At 36.0% G+C, this 18,787-nt stretch overlaps 1 protein-coding gene across 5 annotated transcripts in view; it reads left to right on the forward strand.

Annotated features, from left to right (window-relative positions):
• CDK19 (cyclin dependent kinase 19) overlaps window positions 1-18,787 on the forward strand; it is a 202,207-nt gene that overhangs the window by 114,882 nt on the left and 68,538 nt on the right. For all 5 annotated transcript variants that reach the window (XM_021008144.2, XM_021008146.2, XM_021008145.2 and 2 more), the window contains 2 exons: window positions 13,289-13,399; window positions 16,100-16,240. In XM_021008144.2, the coding sequence (XP_020863803.1) occupies window positions 13,289-13,399; window positions 16,100-16,240 (252 nt within the window). The remainder of the gene's footprint in view (window positions 1-13,288; window positions 13,400-16,099; window positions 16,241-18,787) is intronic.

The raw sequence follows: 18,787 nt of genomic DNA on the forward strand, positions 1-18,787 counted from the left end.
TGGCCAGTTATAATTTAAAGGATTTAATTTCTTCGATAAGGTTTTGTACCTCTTTTACCAAGCTGTCACTTGTCTTCATAACTTTCTTGCATAGCTCTCATTTCTTTAATCATTTTTCCCTCTAGTGCTCTTATTTAGTTTTTAAAATTTTTTTTGCTCTTTTTAAAAAAATCTTTCATTTACATGAACTGTCAAGAAGTGAGCAAAACTGGGAGAACATTGTACACAGTAACAGCAACATTGTGAGATGATCAGCTATGATTGACTTACCTCTTCTTAACAATACAATGATTCAAGACAATTCCCAAAAGATTCATGATGGAAAATTCTATCCACATCTGGAGAAAGAAGTGCAGGAGTCTGCAGATCGAAGCATACTTGTTTTCACTTTATTTCATGGTTTTTTCCTTTTGTTCTGTTTTTTTCTTTCACAACATGATTAATATGCAAATATGTTTTGCATGATTGCACATATATAATCTATATCAAATTGCTTACCATCTTAGGGAGAGAAGAGGAGGGAGAAACTTTGGAACTCAAAATTTTATAAAAAATGAGTATTAAAAGCTGTCTTCATATGTAATTGGGGAAAAAATAAAATACTAATTATAAAACCCAAACAGCAAAAGAAAAAATCTCTTTAACTCTTCTAAGAATTCTCGATGGGCTTGTGTCCAATCTGCATTTTACTTTGGGGGCTTTGCTTGTAGATGTTTTCAAGCAGTTGTCTTCTGTGTTTGTGTCTTGAGCTTTACTGTCACCATAGTAGCTTTTTATGATTGAGTTTTTTTTTTTCCTGTTTGCTCATTTTTCCAGCCCACTTCTTGACTTTGGGCCTTGTGTTAGTGTTGGACTCTGTTCACTACTGGGGGAATGTATATCTTGAGCTTTTGTCTTTTATGTCCTGCTGCTGTTTTCATAGCTCAGTCTGGGGTCCTGCACATGTTCAGGGTTTCCACAGTAATGCAATCTATGGAGAGGTTTGTTTACTGCCCTCTTGGTATGAACTTTGTAAAATCCTGACCCATTTCTATCTATTAGCTTATTATGTAGCTGAGTTTCAGTAAACTGTTTCTGGACTCAGAATAAATAACTAGCCCATAGGAAAGTTGTGCAGGTGCAGAGTGGCTGAACTGCTGGCTTCCCTTTGGTTTTAGTTTCTTGTCCTGGTTATTCCACTGCAGGCTTGTGTGTCATGAGGGGATTGAGGAGATTAGTGCAGCAAGTGGCTAATTGTGAGAACTGAGTGAACCACACTGACTCCAACTTGTGACTTAGTTCTGGAACTAGCTCAGTTCCATTTCTGTTCAATTATGGGTCTAGTCCAACTTCTGTCTTGTGAGAAAAATTTATTCAGTTGTGGGAGTTGGGAGAAAAACTTGTTGTACTATTTGAACCTATCCCTGCATCAATAGGAAGCTGGACCATCCCTACCTACTATTTAGAGACCCCTAACTAAGGATCTAGGTTGTACTGGCCAGTTATATCCAAAGATTAATGCAAGAAGTTTTCTTACAGTTGTACATTTCAGGCAAGCCATATGTGCAAACTGGCCCCATATTGGTCAGTCAGTTATTTTTCCATGTTCTTTTTTTCTGTGTTTGTTTTTGCCTAGGCAATGGGGTTAAGTGACTTTCTCAGGGTCACAGAGCTAATAAGTGCCAAGTATCTGTGGCCGAATTTGAAATTAGGTACTCCTGATTTCAGGGCTGGTGCTCTGTTCACTGTACCACCTAGCTGCCCCTGTTTCCATGTTTCTTTGATTATTTACAGACACTTGGGGTGAGTGCAACACCTCTTTTTCTGATTTCAGAAAATTGCACCTGTTCACTCTCCCCCTTCTAACTTAGAACCTAATCTTTCATCTAATTAGAAATCAGATTGCTTAATGTTGTATTGTTTCCTTTTAATTAATTGGCCTTAATTGTTCTTAAAGTATAAAAATCTGTCTTCCCCAGTATTAAGGGTCCAGGTCTAAGCTGAGGAAGTCTGGGGTGTCCCAGTTTGTCAGGCAGTTGCCATGTATTGCTTAATAAATTAATATGCTCAGAAGATCGAACCTTTGTTTCTTCAGTCATTTCATCTTTCACCTGCTGCTGTGGGCTGTGTTAGAACTGAGTCAGCAGTCTGCACCCTTGTCACTGCTCTTCTTCACCCTGAATCTGTGACCCAGAATTAAGTAGTATAAGACAGAGTATGAGACAGCGTTGCCTGCTGGCACCCGTTCTTGCTCCTCGTTCCAGTTCAGGAACCCCCAGTTATATACATCCAGTTCAGGGAACCCCCAAGGTATTCTCCTTTCCATTCCCACCCCTGCTCCGCTAGCTCCTTTCCCCATCTCAGTGTCCACAGACCTCCTTGTCTGTCTTCATAAGTTGTCTTGGTCAGGAAAAATAGCACAGTGTGACTTTTTATTGGTTTTCTGATCAGAATTAGGTCTAGTGAGTTTTCTGTTTTGTTGTGGGAGTAGGTGTGCTCAGTGAGTTAGGCAAAAATGCTTCCTCTCATTCCACCATTTTGATTTCACTCTCTACACTCTCCTTCATACTTGGAGATTTTACTATATGTATTGATGTCCTCCTAAATACCCTGGTCTACCTTCTCCTTTCTCAGTCACCAAGCATTTATTAAGAGCTTATTATGTGTTGCAATGAGGTTTAGGAATACAAAACCCCATATTTCTTCCCTGTAAGGCATATGCATTCTAATTGGGTAGAATTAGATTTTTAAATAACATACAAGGTATGTACATGATATATACAGAATAGAAAGGTTATCTGAAAGGGTAAGGCATTAGCAGCTAGGGAACTAGAAAAGGATTCCTTTAGAGATGAGATTTGAGCAGAGGCTTGAAGAAAACCAGAGCTCCAAGTAGTCTAGTGGTGTTGCTCACATACAAGAAGATTGGAAAGTAGGAGGGGACCAGGTTATCAAGATAACCTTGATGTGCCAAAGGACTTTGCATTTGATTCTAGAGGCAGTGAGGAACCACTGGAGCTCATTGAACAGAAGGTGACATGGTTAGGTCTTCAGTTTTACAAATCACTTTGGAAGCTGAGTGGAGAATGGATTAGAGTAGTGAGAAACTTGAGGCAGGGAGATCATTTAGAAGGCTTTTACACTGATACAGATGAGCAGTGATGAAGGCCTAAACTAGAGGGCTGGCTGTATGAGTGGAGAGAACCCAGATCATTACCTCTTTACTGGGCTCATTCTCTTCTCATTGCTATTAAGTATTCACCCAGTAGTAGTTGACAAAGATAATTATACCCTTATCTCTGCCCTTGAATTCCTTTCCCTTTTATCTTTGTGCTGATGTATTGCCAAACTTCAGCCCTTGTTTACGCTACCATTTGCCTTCTGAGCTTCTGTGTTGCTGAACACTGCTGAAAGATGTTTCACAACTAATATTGACTGGATTCACTTAAACCTGATGTTATTTAATCTTAACCAGATCCCTAATATTACATAGGAATGTTTTATTTTTTCCTCATTTACTCTCTAACATGTTCCTCGCAACAGCTACATTGATCTTCTATCTCCTCATATGTCATATCTCACCTCCCTCTCAATAATGTCCCCTCTTTCTTGAGAAAATTGACACAATTTTTTTGTGAGCTTCATTTTCTTTACAACTCTACACCTCTGAACCCCCCTGCAGTCAGACATTATTTGCTCCTCCTTTGCTACAATCAAAAAAGGTAGTTGCTCTGCCTGCCATGTCTAATTTATCTGTTTAAATCTTAGATCTTATATCATCTGGGAGATTGCCTCTTTGCTTATTCCCATTCTTTCATCTTCCTTATCCTACTTTCTGTACTGCTTGCAAATTTGCCTACTTCTTAGCTATCCTTTAAAAATCTTCTTCTGACTTTGCCATTCTTTTGAATTACTGTCCTATAGCTCTTCTACTTACATTATTGTAGTCATTTATACATCTTTTAAAAATTTTATTTAGTATTTTGTTTTTCCCCAGTTACATGTAAATTTGTACTTCTGTTAAAAAAATTGTCTATACTTATAGCTTCACTTCTCCCCTTGCAATATGGTTTCTGACTCTACCACTCTATTCTCCAAGGTCTTCTGACTTTGATACTAACACTAAAATCTGAGCTTCTATTCCTTCCTTTACCATCACTTTACTTTGGGAGGAAGTCATCTCGTAATGCTTAATCCTTTTCTCTGTCCTTATTCTTCTTGAGTTCTCTGTAATTTTTTTTTTGTGAGGCAGTTGGGGGATAAGTGACTTGCCCAGGGTCACACAGCTAGTAAGTGTCAACTGTCTGGTCTGTGACCAGATTTGAGCTCAGGTCCTCCTGACTCCAGGGCTGGTGCTCTCTATCCACTGCGCCACCTAGCTGTGCATGTGCACTGGGCGGCGCGCCGTGCGCCGCCCCCCTCTAAAACTTTTGACACTCTCTACTCACCTCCTCCTGGATTTTTTCATACCTTGACTTTTGTGACATTGCTTTCATCATCTTGTAATAAGTGATAACAATAATAATTGACATTTCTATCCCTTATTGGTCCTCACAACAAACTCATGAGGTAAATACTACAATTGTTGTTATCTTCATTTTATAGATGAGGAAACTGAAACTCAGAGAGGTTAAGTGACTTGCTTGTGGTTACCCATATGGAAAATATTGGTGTTGAAGGCATAAATTCAGTCCGTATCTAACCTCACTCCAGGTCTGGTGTTCCATGTGTATGCACCCCCTCTCCCCCTGCCCCAGTAGCTTTTGCATCCTACCAATCTGAGGTTTTCTTCTTAGATTCCTTTATTGTATTATCATTTGTCTTCTGACCATTAAACATGAATATGACTCAAGGTTCTGTCCTGGTCTCTCTTTTTGTTTTTCCTTGGTGATCACATCGGATACCATAGATTCAATTATTACTGTTTTAATTACTTTCATGTCTGTATATCTCATCCTTCTCTATTTCTTGATTTCCAGTTCTATTTTGTTAACTTTTAATTTGACATTTCCACCTGGATATTCCTTTGGCATCTGAAATACAAAAAACATTGTTCAAAATGGCACTAATTGTCTCACCCCCAAATCTACCCCGTGTTCAACTTTCCCAAACTCTAGTGATGAAATAGATGTTGTAGTCACCCATGTTGGCAGTCTTTGTTATTCTTGACTCTTCCCGTCTCCCTCATCCATGATGCATACTGTTGTTAGTTGCCAAATCTTATCCTCAGCAACATCTGAGTGTTATTAAATTGTAGTGTACAAGTGGGGTGTAAAGTGTTAAGAAGATTGGAAAGGCAAGGGGTCAGGTTGTGAAGGCTTTTCAAAATCAAGTAGAAGATTTTATATTTGATGCTGGAGGTAATTGAGAACATTGGAGTTCTTTGAGTAAAGGAGCAACTCAAATGGTCACACCTGTGTTTTAGGAATATCACTTTGGAAACTGAGTGCAGGATATTATGGAGGAGGGAGGGGCTTAAGACAGGGAAACCAACTAGAAGGTAAATACAGTAATCCTGCCATGAGTTGATGATGGTCTTACTGTAACTGGGATCTGACTGTGTGAATGGGAAGATAGGAGAGATGTGAAGACAGAAATGAGAAGACTTTGGAACAAGTTGTATGGGAGGCATAAATGCTAATTGAATAGTTGAGTATGTTACTGAGATTATGGATTTAGGTTACTGGGAGGATGGTGGTATCCTCAGCAGCAATAGAGAAACTTGGAAATGGGGGGGGGATTTTTTGGAAAATAATAACTTTTGCTTTTGGATGTGTTAAGTTTGTAATGCCCATGGGACATCAACTTAGAGATGTCTAAGAGGCAGTTGGTGATTCTAGACTAGAGCTCAGCAGAGAGATTAGGGTTGAATAAATAGGTAAGGATCATTCAGCAGTTTATCTTTGAGTCAAAGGGCATACATACCCTTTCTTGCATCATTCCAAATATCATTCCAGCCAAATTGGTCTGTTTCCTGGAACTTAGAATTCCATCTCTAGATTCTGTACTTTCATACAGTCAATCAATCAGTAAACATTTATTAAGTACCTACTATGTGCTAAACTCTGGGGATACCAAAAGAGATAAAAGATAGTCCTGCCCTTCAGGTTCCCATACTCTAATGGGGGATGCAACTAACAAACACAGATATACCACAAACTGTGTATAAGATAAATAAAAAAATTATTAACAGAGGAAAGACACTAGAATTAAGAGGAGTTCTTTTGGAATATACCCCCTTCTCATTGAAATCCTTATTTTCTTTCTGATTTAGTTCAGATGCTACCTTCTATAAAAAGCTTTATTTAATTATTCCCTTACCCCACACAGTTGTTAGTATTTTCTTCCTTATAACATTTACTCTTTTGTGTACTTGTTTTCTCTTCAACAGAATGTAAGCTCTTTGAGGGGAGGGACTATTTTGTTTTTGTCTGTGGCTACCTGATCCTGCCTCTGTATGGTGCTGAGAGGCTTCTGCTCTTTGTTATTGCTTGATCTGGGTGCATCAGTTTCAGTTAGAGGTCCCTTCAGGAACCTGGTTTAGAGGTCTTTTTGCCTAGGAACTTGGTATTATGTATGGAGATTGTATATAGTAGATGTATAAAAAATGCTTCATGAATTGAAATGGGAAAAACCTATGCCAGATCAGATATTTTCTCATGTTTTTAGGAGTTACAATCAGTCCTTAAGGTTATGCTTGAACACCTTATGCAATATAACTGATTAAATAGCCCTGTAGTCTAGTGTGATTATTTTTGAGTGTAATGAAGGGCATAAAAAATAGAATTCAATGTTGGTAACATTATTTCTGTGAGGATACTAATTATTTAAGGAATTGGACATTGTTCCTCCCTCCCCCCCATGTTTTTCTTCAGTATTCGTGAAATAAAAATGAAATATAAAACTACTTGTTTTTTATGAACAGATTAGTGTTATTTTCTCTTCTTTGTATGTACTTTGGTCGATATAATAACGTATGAAAAGCTGAAGTGCTATGAACTGTTTTTCATAATCCTAATTGATTTCTTTTACTTATTATTTTAGTGTATTAACATAAAATAATGATTGAGCGGCACAGTATTCATTTAGTATTGCACTCATAGTAGCTTTGGAAATATTTTAGAATTTATTAACTAAAGCATTACAGGATTTTTTTTTAACCTCATAGCAGATATTGCTCAATTCGGTTGAAGTTTAGTAGATTTGTTTCTATTGATAAATGATTTTTTTTATGCTAACTGGAAGCATTTCTATGCATATTATGCAGAGACAAAGTTTTCTGTCTGAATTGATAGAAGTTTTTGGCCTGAGAGAGAGAGAGAGTGAGTGTGCGTGTCTGTGTGTCTGTCTGTGCCTGTGTGTGTGTCTATGTGTATGTGTGTGCTTGCGCCACCTGCTGGAAGTTTACAATATAACTGAAATGACGTATGCCCCTAAATTATTTTCATTTCGTATTGTTCATATATAAATGTACAATTTTAAGTCCATTGTTCTGAAATTTAATTTTAAAGATCACTTGAGCATTCTGTTTAAGCCCTTTTCCCAATCATATTGCAATTATACTTTATTTAATATTAAACATTTCCTCATTCAAAGAAACTTGCAAATTCTTTTGAGGCCAGATCTATTTGTTTAAAAATGTTGCATTTTATACTTTGAAAATTAATGGAGCCTTGATCGGATAAAGCATAGATATTAATTATAGCTGTCCACATGCGTGAGTGGAGGAAGCTTGGTGGCTCAGTCGATAGAGCACCTAGCCTGAAGTTAGGGAGACTTGAGTTCAAATCCAGCTGCAGGCACTTAATTAGCTGTGAGACTCTGGGCAAGACAACCTTTGTTTACCTTTATCTGCTGGAGAAGAAAATGGCAAACCACTCCAATATCTTTACCAAGAACACCCCATGGATTGTATGGTGCACAGGGTCATGAAGAGGTGGACATGGCTGAATGACTGGACAGCAATGTTTGCATGAGTAGATGATTGAAAAAGCATTTCAGCCCTTGTTTTGTCTCAGGCTTGGTGCTTAGCATGGAAGAAACAAATATAAAATAAAGCTAATTTATAATCTCAAGAGGTTTTACATTTTAAAAGTAGAAGACTACATAAAGGAGTGGTGGCCTGTAGGGGTGTTTTGGACTGGGAAGTCATAGAGATGTTCAGTGGACCCAATAAATTGACTTTTCCAGAAATGATAATGTTGGTTTTATTATTTTTCCCAAAAGCCTTGAAGTCAAAAGGGGGAGAGACAGTGCTGTAGAAAGATTGTTTTAGGGTTATGTCATGGCGTGAACTTGACCAGAGAGCAACAGTCCCTTGGTCTGGGTGAACAAAGTTTGAAGAACTCTTTATTAGTCTCAATTGAGGGTCCCAGGGACAATAAAAGTATATTCTCCATACTTATTAAGCATGAATTATTTCTCCCCCCAACAAAATACAGCTTATTATTTTTCATTCCAAACTTACAAAAAGCAAATAAGCATTTCCATATACAAAACAGAACAGAAAAAAAGAGGCTTGTTTTTGAAACAGTATAACTTGCTTTGGACTTTAAATATACAACAAATTCAATATGTTTCTTTTAAAGCTAACTTGCTTGTCTTTATTTCCTTCTGACCTTTTTTGGGGGCATTAAAAAACAAGTCAATGACCCTCTTTTCTTTTTTTAAGCAGCCCTTTTGCTAATTCTACTTTCTTTCCCACCTTTCCCAAAAAATATTTTTAAAAAGAAAAAGAAAAAACCCTGTTAACAGATATCTATACCTAAATGTAGTTATATAGTCAAGGAAGAAAATTCTCACATTGGTCACTTATGAAAATGTATGTACCTTGTATCTTGGGTCTACTGCTCTTCTGTCATTAAGTGACTAGCATCCTTATTCATCAGTTTTCTGCATCTTGGGTCTCCTGCTTTTCTGTCATTAAGTTACTAGCATCCTTAATCACCAGTTTTCTGCAACTGTGATCAGTGTTCTTAAACCTTTGAAAGTTGTTTTTTATGCAGTTTTTTTTGGGTTATTTTTGTATAAATTGTTCTCTGGTTCTGATTACTTTACTTTGTATCAGTTCATATAATGTTCCCAAATTTCTCTGAAACCATCCTTTTCACTATTTCTTCTTTGTAACGTTTTATTATATTTATCTACTACAGTTTATTCAGCCATTTCCTAATTTATGGTCACTCATCTAATTTCCATTTCTTTGTTACAACAAAAAGAGCTGCTATAAATATGGGTTATTTTTCACTTTCTTTGATTCTTTTGGGGAGGCCCCAGTTGTGTTATAACTAGGACAAAGGGTATGTGCAGTTTAGTGATTTTTGGACTTGGTTCCATATCGCTTTCCAGAATGTTGAACCAATTCCATAGCTCCATCCTCAGACCCTCAGTGCTCTGAGGTAGATTTTCAGAATTTTAGTTTGTATTTTTCTTTACTGATTTGAAACCTTTTTTTGTATGATTGTTGATAGCTTGCATTTCTTCCTTTTGAGAACTGCCAGTTTTCATATCCTTTGATTGTTTATGTATTAAAGAATGTCTCTTTTCTTGTATATTTGTATAGATTGCTCAGAGAAACTTGATATTTTCCCTTGCTCTTTTAATTTTAACTGCATTAGTTTTGTTTAACACAGAGTTTTTAATTGCATATAACTCTAATAAAGAATTTTGCATCTGCCCAAAAAAGGTGTGTGTGTGTGTGTGTGTGTGTGTGTGTGTGTGAGAGAGAGAGAGAGAGAGAGAGAGAGAGAGAGAGAGAGAAAAAGGGAGAATAGGGAAGGGAAAGAGAAGATTGATTAATTTAAAGGGAACTGTGAAGGAAGTGGAACTGTGTAGAGAGCCTAGAGATACCATAAGAGCAGAGCAACACTGATGGGGAAGGAAATATGAATATAAAAACCCTAATACCTTCTGGGTAATTCTATCTTATAAATGTTATGAATCTGAATTAGGTTGCCAAAAGACCCTTGTAGAAACTTAACAATCTCTATTCATAAATTATATAGTAGAATTATAGATTCCCAGAGTTTTTCAACCTACCTTCAACCTCCTTTTTTTCAACCTACTCATCTCTCAGGAGCTACTCCTCTATCTACCTCAGCCAAGCAGACAAAGTTTAATTCCTCTCACACAGGGCATTCCTTCATACATTTGAAGACAGCTCTTATAACCTCTTATAGTCCCTTCAAGTCTGTTCTCCTTATGAATAAATATATCTAGTTCTTCAACCAGTCCTCATATGACAGCATCATCATCATCAGGCCTGGCATTTATATATCACTTTAACTTTTGCAGACTGCTTTATGTAAGTTGTCTCATTTTATCCTCCCAACAACCTTGTATGAAATAGGTGCTATTATTATCCCATTTTACACACGGGAGAAGTGGGGATGAGGTTAAAGGACTTGCCCTAGGGATCAATAGCCAGCAAAGGTACAAAGCAGAATTTGAACTGGTCTTACTGTCTTCAAGTCTATCATTCTGTCTAATGTATCACCTAGTTGCCCTGCTGACATTATCTGAAGGCCTCTTTCATCTGGTTGCCTTCTTCTGGGTATTCTCTAGCATATTGGTGCTCTTCCTCAAATGGTGATATCCAGACCTGAATACATGTTCTAGTTGTTGTCTGACCAGGGGAGAGAATTGTGAAACCGTAATTCCCATGCCCTGGACACTATACTTCTATGAACTTTGTCTAGGATTATATGACTGTTTTTTTCTACAATGTCACACTGTTTACAGAGATGATGAGTGGAACTATAGGGAAGTGATTTAACACACCTTTTCCAGTAGTAGTAGCAAGTATTTTGGATTTTAGGTCCAGAAATAGAAGGGAAAAGGACTGAGGCTTAGAGGGAACATCCAAGGCAGCTGGCAATTAAGAACTCTAGGACATGGTCTCTAATCCTGGTGGAAAGGTGGGTGGAGAGAAAAGATGACTGCAGAGTAAAAGACTGTTTTTCCTTTCCTCCCCTCCCCTCCCCATCCTTTCCTGTCCCTTCCCTTCGCTAGGCAGTGGGGTTAAGTGATTTGCCCAGGGTCACACAGCTAGTAAGTGTTATGTGTCTGAGACTGGATTTGAACTCAGGTCCTCTTGAATCCAGGGCTGGTGCTCTATTCACTGTGCCACCTAACTGCCCCTAAGACTGTGTTTTTCTACATAAACTTCTATCTAGTCACTTCTCCCCTACCTTGTTTTCATATAATTGATTTTTTTGCACCTGAGTGGAGGGCTTTGTATTTTCTTTATTCAGTGTCATCTTTTTAGATTCAGTCCATCTTTCAGTCCTTTTAGATTCAGTCCTTATCTTTCTAAATAACATCCCCTGGCATTCATGTTGTGCTTTAAAGTTCACCAAACACTTTACTTATACTATCTCATTTGATCCTTACAATAATCTTAGGAGGTAGGTGTTTTACTGACCTCATTTTACAGATGAGGAAACTGAGGCTCAGGGAGATAAAGTAATTTGCCCAAGGTTACAAAGGTAGGAAGTGACTGAGGCAGAATTTGAATCTAGGTATTGCTCGCTCCAAATCCAGCATTCTATCTACTATACCAAAGATCTTTTTGGATTTTACTTAGACTATTTATCTTAATAGCAGTCATTCAAAGCTTTATATAATTCACATATGTGATAACCATGCCATCTGTCTTCATTGTGCTAAAATGATATAATTGTCTACTCTAGTGAGATAGCATAACATAATGGATAAAATTCTAGATTTGGATTCAGGAAGACCTTATTTCCTACCTTTCTAATGCTTAGTAGCCTTGGATGACATGAGCAAAGCCCTTAACAGCTTTCTTCCTAGTTTTACTAGAAAATAGGTATAGTAAAACCTCTAGGACCTTTCTCACAGGATTGTTATGAGGCTTGCCTAAGAATGTATACATGTTGACAGTATTAATTGAAGTTCGCAAATGATGCAAAATATAAATGGCATTTATAACCAGATTTATGAAAGTTTAGGACAAGTACATTATATAATTGTATATAATGCATTTCAAATTCTATAACAAGAAATGTATATAATAGAAAATAGGGCAACATGTGGCCTGTGGCTAGCAGAATTGAAGTTATTAGCTACCAACAGCTTAGAGGGATATCTACCCCAAGAATGTGAAGACTTCCTTCAGTGCGGTGGGTGGATGAGAACAATTTGTTCCAGTGACCGTAAAGGTGTCTGAAGCAGGTGCTTTGGAGCTTTTTAGAACTTGGTCAGACATCGAAGGTGCTAAGGTAATCCACTATATCCTGAACCATCACCAGTTGTCCTGACTTTTGTCTTGCCACTGAATTTTGATAACTTTGGAACACAGTGTAAGGCTGATGACTTTCGTGCAACTCTGCCTCACTTAAATCCAGTTCACATACAAGTCAAAACATCACCCATGATGTCATTGGTCCTCTTCAAAAATGAAGGACGAACAACAACAATAATTTTTTTCTGCCAAAACACCTTATATCTGTTTAAGATATATAGCATGGGTGTAATCTACATCAGTGGAGGTGCCATTCATACTGATGTGATAATGGATACTTAAGATATTGGATGAAATAAATTGTATTACACCATAGATTTATGTTGAATAGGAAAAGATGGTATACTTTTTTTCCCTGAATGTATCAAATGAGCATCTGATGAAGCAAATTGGGAAAACTGCCTTCAGCAAAAACCTTTTTGGAATTGTAGCCACAATCAAAGACTTCTGTGTACTCTCACTCACTGTGGGAAAGACAACAGGTTCCACTAATGTTTCTTTTTGGTGTGACACATATGTTAGTGGTGGTAGGTTTTTGAGTTGTTCATGTAAAATCTCTAGAAACTTTTGCCTTTATCATCTCCCATTATTCCCTCTCTCATAATGTTAGATGTCCTTCGTCATTAAAGGAGAGCTCTGTGCTTAAAAGCTTAGCTTTGTGGAAGATTTAACTAGCCTGTGTTAGGTGACAGAGCAGACAGAGCAATGGGCAAGGAATCAGGGATTGTGTATGAGAGAGAATGAAAGAAAGGAGGAGGAGAAATGGAAAAGAGGGGGAGAGTGTCCAGATATTTTGTAAAAAAGCTGACTGATGAACATTCATGCTTTATAACAAGCTAACATGATTTTTATGAATTCAAATTATAGAGAGTATTTCTGCCAGTTGACTGAACATGAAATAAATGGATTAACTTCTTTTCCTAGATGGTAGTTTGTCAACATATATATAATAAATACAATAAATAAAAGTAAATATAATCTTAAGAAATGGTTCTTTCCCCTTGGTCAATGGAGATAGTCATCTGTTAACTACTTTCTTTTCAGCTTTTACGGGAATTGAAGCACCCTAATGTGATCGCATTACAAAAGGTGTTCCTTTCTCACAGTGATAGAAAAGTTTGGCTGCTATTTGATTATGCAGAACATGATTTATGGGTGAGTTCAAACTTCTTAATCATATTTAGGCTTTTCTCCTTGTAGGATTATTTTCTTTGTGTATGTGGTAGAGGTAGGCTAATCTAGAGAATCAGAAATCCAGTCTGTGTGTTTATTGTTGTTAAGTGTTAAAATTTTATGTATATATCTCACACACACAGATATGTATATATGTGCATATATATTTGTATAATATCGATTATAATTTATTTAATAAAAATTGGATATTACCTTATTTTGTTTATGTGATACTCTACATTACTATGTCTAAGAAATGAAGTTAACATGTTTTTTATATTTGATAATTAATAAACTTAATGATAAAAAATTGAAATTCATGTTTACTTTGTGGTACATACTGTAGTTCAGATTTAACTAGTGTTCTGCATTTGGTGTTGAGTAAATTACTTAACTTCTTAATTGCCCCTGGGCAATTATTTTAATACTAAAAGTTGCTGAGAATGTGCTAACTCACTTTGATGGAGAAAATTTCCTCATCTGGAATTTCTCTATACTGATCACAGGGCTAGTTCCTATCCTTATTTATATATAGTTCACTTTCCAAGTTAAAGTTTAGCAAATATCACATCTTGGCATTTTATTTACGAGTTAGTTTCTCTTTATAGAAATTTCTCTTATGAATTAATGTTTGATTTAGTATGTTATACAGAAGAAGCCAAAAGTTCTACTTCTTGTCCAAACTTTTTCAAGTACTCTAGAATATTGGCTCTTTAAAAAAAAAAAGGTGATAGGTGGAGATACTAAATGTGGAAATATTGAGATCTGGTGACAAGTCAGTCAGGAAGCATTTATTAAGTCCCTACCATGTGTCAGGCCTTGTGCTAAGCACTTGGGATACAAAGAAAGGCAAAAATAGTTCTAGCACTTAAGGATCTAATAATCTAATTAATTGTTAAGTGTAATGACAAAGCTGAATTATATTATAAATGGAGTGATAAAAGGTCTTTTGTCATCCTGCTATATATAAATATATATTTATAACAAAATATTTCTATATAAATGTTATATAAATGATGTATAATGATGACAATGATATATAAAATGGCAGTGATGTTAAAAAAAGTTTTACAAATCTATACTACATTTTAAAATTTTATTGATGTTATTTGCTTTTATTTCACGTTTCATTTAAAAGTAAATCCAATCGGCTTCCCCATTCCCAGCAAAGTTTCTGAGACTTGCAAATTTCACATTACTTATGGTAGATATTTGTATGGGTTTTTGTCTAGACCTATAGAATAAACTATGATTTACAAATATTATCAACTAAATGAATCTTTTCTGCTGTTACAATAAACCACTAGGACTTTCTATAAAGAATATGTTTTACTTATTTTTAGTATTTTCCAGCATAATTTGTGAATTTTGATAGGTGACTTTATTTATCTCCTAGCAGTTCTTAATATACATTTTTGTTTGTACTTTGGTACATATTTAAGAAAGATAACATATGGACAGAAAAATTTAATCTTAAGCCTTCTCTTACCTCTAAAACCTTTAATTCTATAAATATAGTGGTCCAGTGTTATATCAGTTATGTGAGATAAGATGATAGGTGGTTTTTTGTTTGTTTTTTGTTTTGCCAAATTTATCTACAATCCATTTTGAGACTTAAATATTTAAATGGGAAAAGATGGTATTTGAATAGAGAAGAGGCCTATTAGTAACATTTTCAGCTATGAGACTTAAAAGTGAGACAAGAGGAAAGTAATAATAAAAGAGCTAACATAAATTTATCACTTTTTGAGCTTTACAAAACACATTGCATTCATTGGTCCTCACAAAACTATGAGGTAGATACTAGATATGTTATCGTATAGAAGTTAAGATGGTTGTGTCTTACACATGGCCACATTGTTGGTAGATGTCAGAGACGGGATTTAAACCAAAACAAAAAACTTGCTAAGAGGTAGGGGAATTACAAATATTAAATCCAATATCTTAGAATTATAGTTCAGTACTCTGGTCCCTTATGTGCACATCTCAGTGGAATTTACTTTCATAACTGTGTGACTCTCAGTGACTGACTATAATATGAGCCACTGGGCACGAGTGATTAATTATGTGGCAGAGGAATGTAAATTATGATATGCTGAAGGCTACCAACTATGCAATATATATTTTATTGTGAGGCAAAATTTTGCTATCGTTGTTAATTGATGCTACAGAAACAGGATTTTGTTTTTGTTAACTGGGAGTTTTTATTTCCATAGTTAACAGAGTAGAGAGAAGCTAGATTTTCTCTGTTAGGGAAACATTCACCAAAGCTATCTTATTTTAAGGGTATAGACTCGGAATGGAAGCAGCCTGTATTTGGGCCATTACTATATATCTTGCCTCATAGCTGAAAATGGTGCTTTGGATTGTTCATAAAATCTTCCTTGAGTGGTTTTTTAAAAATTCTTTCTTAATGTCCACAGTAAGATTTACCAACTTTTGTTACTGTTTTAAAAGGAATCTTTAATTGTCCGTGTTTATTCATAATATATATTGAATTTTAATTTGTCTTAATAATTGAATTTCTTTTTATTACTTACTGGTCTTGAGCGATCAAGAATTTAGAAACTGAAGAATTATAGCATTGTTCTTCTTTATATGGGTGGGGGGAATGGACGTGTATGGAAATTTTTGTTTTGCCAGGTTTGTACATGAATAAAACAACTTTTATAAAATTTCTAGCACATTATTAAGTTCCACCGAGCCTCAAAAGCAAATAAAAAACCGATGCAGTTGCCAAGATCGATGGTTAAATCACTGCTTTACCAGATTCTTGATGGAATCCATTACCTCCATGCAAACTGGGTGCTTCACAGAGACTTGGTAAGTACTGTTCATTTTGTCAGATTAATTATATTAAATGATTCAGTTACATATTTTTAAAAAGTATGTATTTTGCAGTTTCTCCTATTTGTTCTAATTCTTCTTTACAACATGACTAATGTGAAAATAGGTTTAATATGAAATATATATATATGTATACATACACACACACACACAGCCTATATCAATTTGCACGCCATCTTGGAGTGGGGGGTGTGGAGTTATACACCATCTTGGGGTGGGGGAAGGGAGAGATGGGGAGAAAATTTGGAACTCAAAATCTTGTGGAAGTGAATGTTGAAAACTAAAAATAAATAAATTTATTTAAAAAAATAAGAAGTACATATTGATCACTCCTGTTCTTCCTGTTATTGTTGCTCATTATTAGTAAAAACTTCAAAAAAGGAAAACAAGTGGAGTTCTCATTGTTTCTATCCTCAAGCTCTGAACTGAAACAATTATACTGTATCCGGTAAAAGGAATTCAGATTGCATTTTCAACAAACAGTGATTTACCACATGGTGTATATACTTTTGTTAGGAAAAAGCAGGCAGAATTTAAATGTATTCTTTTACGTGAAAAAGCTTTTGTTCATTGGGAAATATTGATAATTGTGCCCTACATTAAGTGATATAATATACATAAAATGCTTTGCAAAATTTGAAGCACTGTATAAATGCTAGCTTTAACTATTACTACTAGTGCTGCTGCTGCTGCTGCTACATTTGGCATGTGGAAATTCTGTAATGTAATAGTTTGCTATATTATCTGGGTTTTTTTGCTTATATACTTCTCCCTCTCTACAAATTACCTACCCTCTTCATTTGTAGCATTTTCTTTGGATTTCTTATACTTTTGTTAATTTTGTTAAATTGGTAGGTTTGTTTGTAGGCACATGTGCTTATAATTATAATTTATGTGATTTTTTTAATAGTTGGTGCTTGCTTTTGGTTTTGCCCAAGACTGTTGAAAGGTAGTCTCCTCGTGAATCATTCTTTCAGTTTTTGGAGGGTACTGTGAATATGATTTTACTGTATTTAATGTATGTACATCAGTATAAGCTATTCAAGTATGCTCAAACTTTTTCAGTTGATGAGTAAATGTTTATTATCAAAAGTAATGAATGAGATAAAGAGTGCTCATGTAGTACCATCTGGTATGGAAAGATCCTTGTTAATCATTTCATGCTTTTTCCTATTGGTGCACATTCCTCAGTTCATCAACATCCGGGTTAGACGGTTGAGTTCAATAATTTAAACATTTATTTAAGTGCCTGTCATATTCAAGTCACTTTACTAGATACTGTGGAAAAGGGGGGGGAAATAGCCCTAACTTCAAGGAGTCTATATACTTTTGGAATTTGGAAGGTTGGTGTAGGAGAGAACATACTAGGCACATAGATAAATACATACCAATTAATCTGAGGAGCAGTCCTTTCCAGAACAAGTGGCACCTTGGAGAAAACAGGAGTGGAGTTGCAAAGGATGTGTATTCTAGGAAAGGGAATGACTTTAGCAAATGTGGCAATAGGAGATTTAGTGTTAGGTTCAAGAAACAAGTGGATTTAATTAAACTGAGCTAAGTGCATCAACTACAAATATGTTATATAATCTCATTTGGACCTCTCTTCAGTAAGGCAATCTGTTTATACTCCCTAATATACTCCCTTCTATTTCCCATTCTCTACAGAAGATGTTATGGACATTCTCTTTTCTCAAGAATCCCATACATATCCCTCCTGCTATGCTCTCAGCATAGGACTTTGCTTTATACTGTAAGGAGAAAGTAGAGAGTATTGACTGTGAGTTCCCTCTTCTCCCCTTGACTATATCTTAATACTACTTGACATTATCCCCACATTCTTGATTCGTTGGTTCCTGTCTCTGATAAAGGTCACTTCTGATACATGACCCTTTTCTTTTCCAAGGCCAGTTTCTCCACGTGCACCCTTGATCCCTTCCCCTCTCATCTTTTTCAGCACGTTGCCTCCATAATCATCTCTTCTTAATCTTTGATCTTCAAACCACCTTTGTTTCTTATTTCCTTCCCTATAAATATACCTAGGTCTCCCTCATCTTTAAACCCCTATTAGACCCTACCATCACCTTAAGCTATTTTTCCTATATGTCCTTCCCCTCACAACCAAACTCCTAAAAAAGCTGTCTTCACCTGTTGCCTGCCCTACTTCTCTTTTCATTTCTCAATTCTGTAATCTGACTTTCAGTCTCATCACTGGTCTCTCTAAAGTTAACGGTTATCCTCTTAATTGCCAAATGTGATGTCTTTTTTCGTCCTTTTCTTCTTGATTTTTCTGCAGTGTTTGATACACAGTTGACTACTTTGTCTTCCTGGATACTCTCTTTTCTTTGGGTTTTCCTGGCATTTCTTTCTCTGACTCTTTTCCTGTCTTTCTTCTCGGTCTCTTTTGCTGGTTCATTATCCATATTACAACTTCTTACAGTTTATAAACCCCTAACACTCTGTCCTCAGACCTTTTCTCTTTTCTCTGTACACTCTGTAACTTGGTGACTTCATCAGCTCCCATAG

Source organism: Phascolarctos cinereus, unplaced genomic scaffold (genome assembly GCF_003287225.1).
Source record: "Phascolarctos cinereus isolate Bilbo 61053 unplaced genomic scaffold, phaCin_HiC Scaffold_5;HRSCAF=322, whole genome shotgun sequence".
Taxonomy (NCBI): Eukaryota; Metazoa; Chordata; class Mammalia; order Diprotodontia; family Phascolarctidae; genus Phascolarctos; species Phascolarctos cinereus.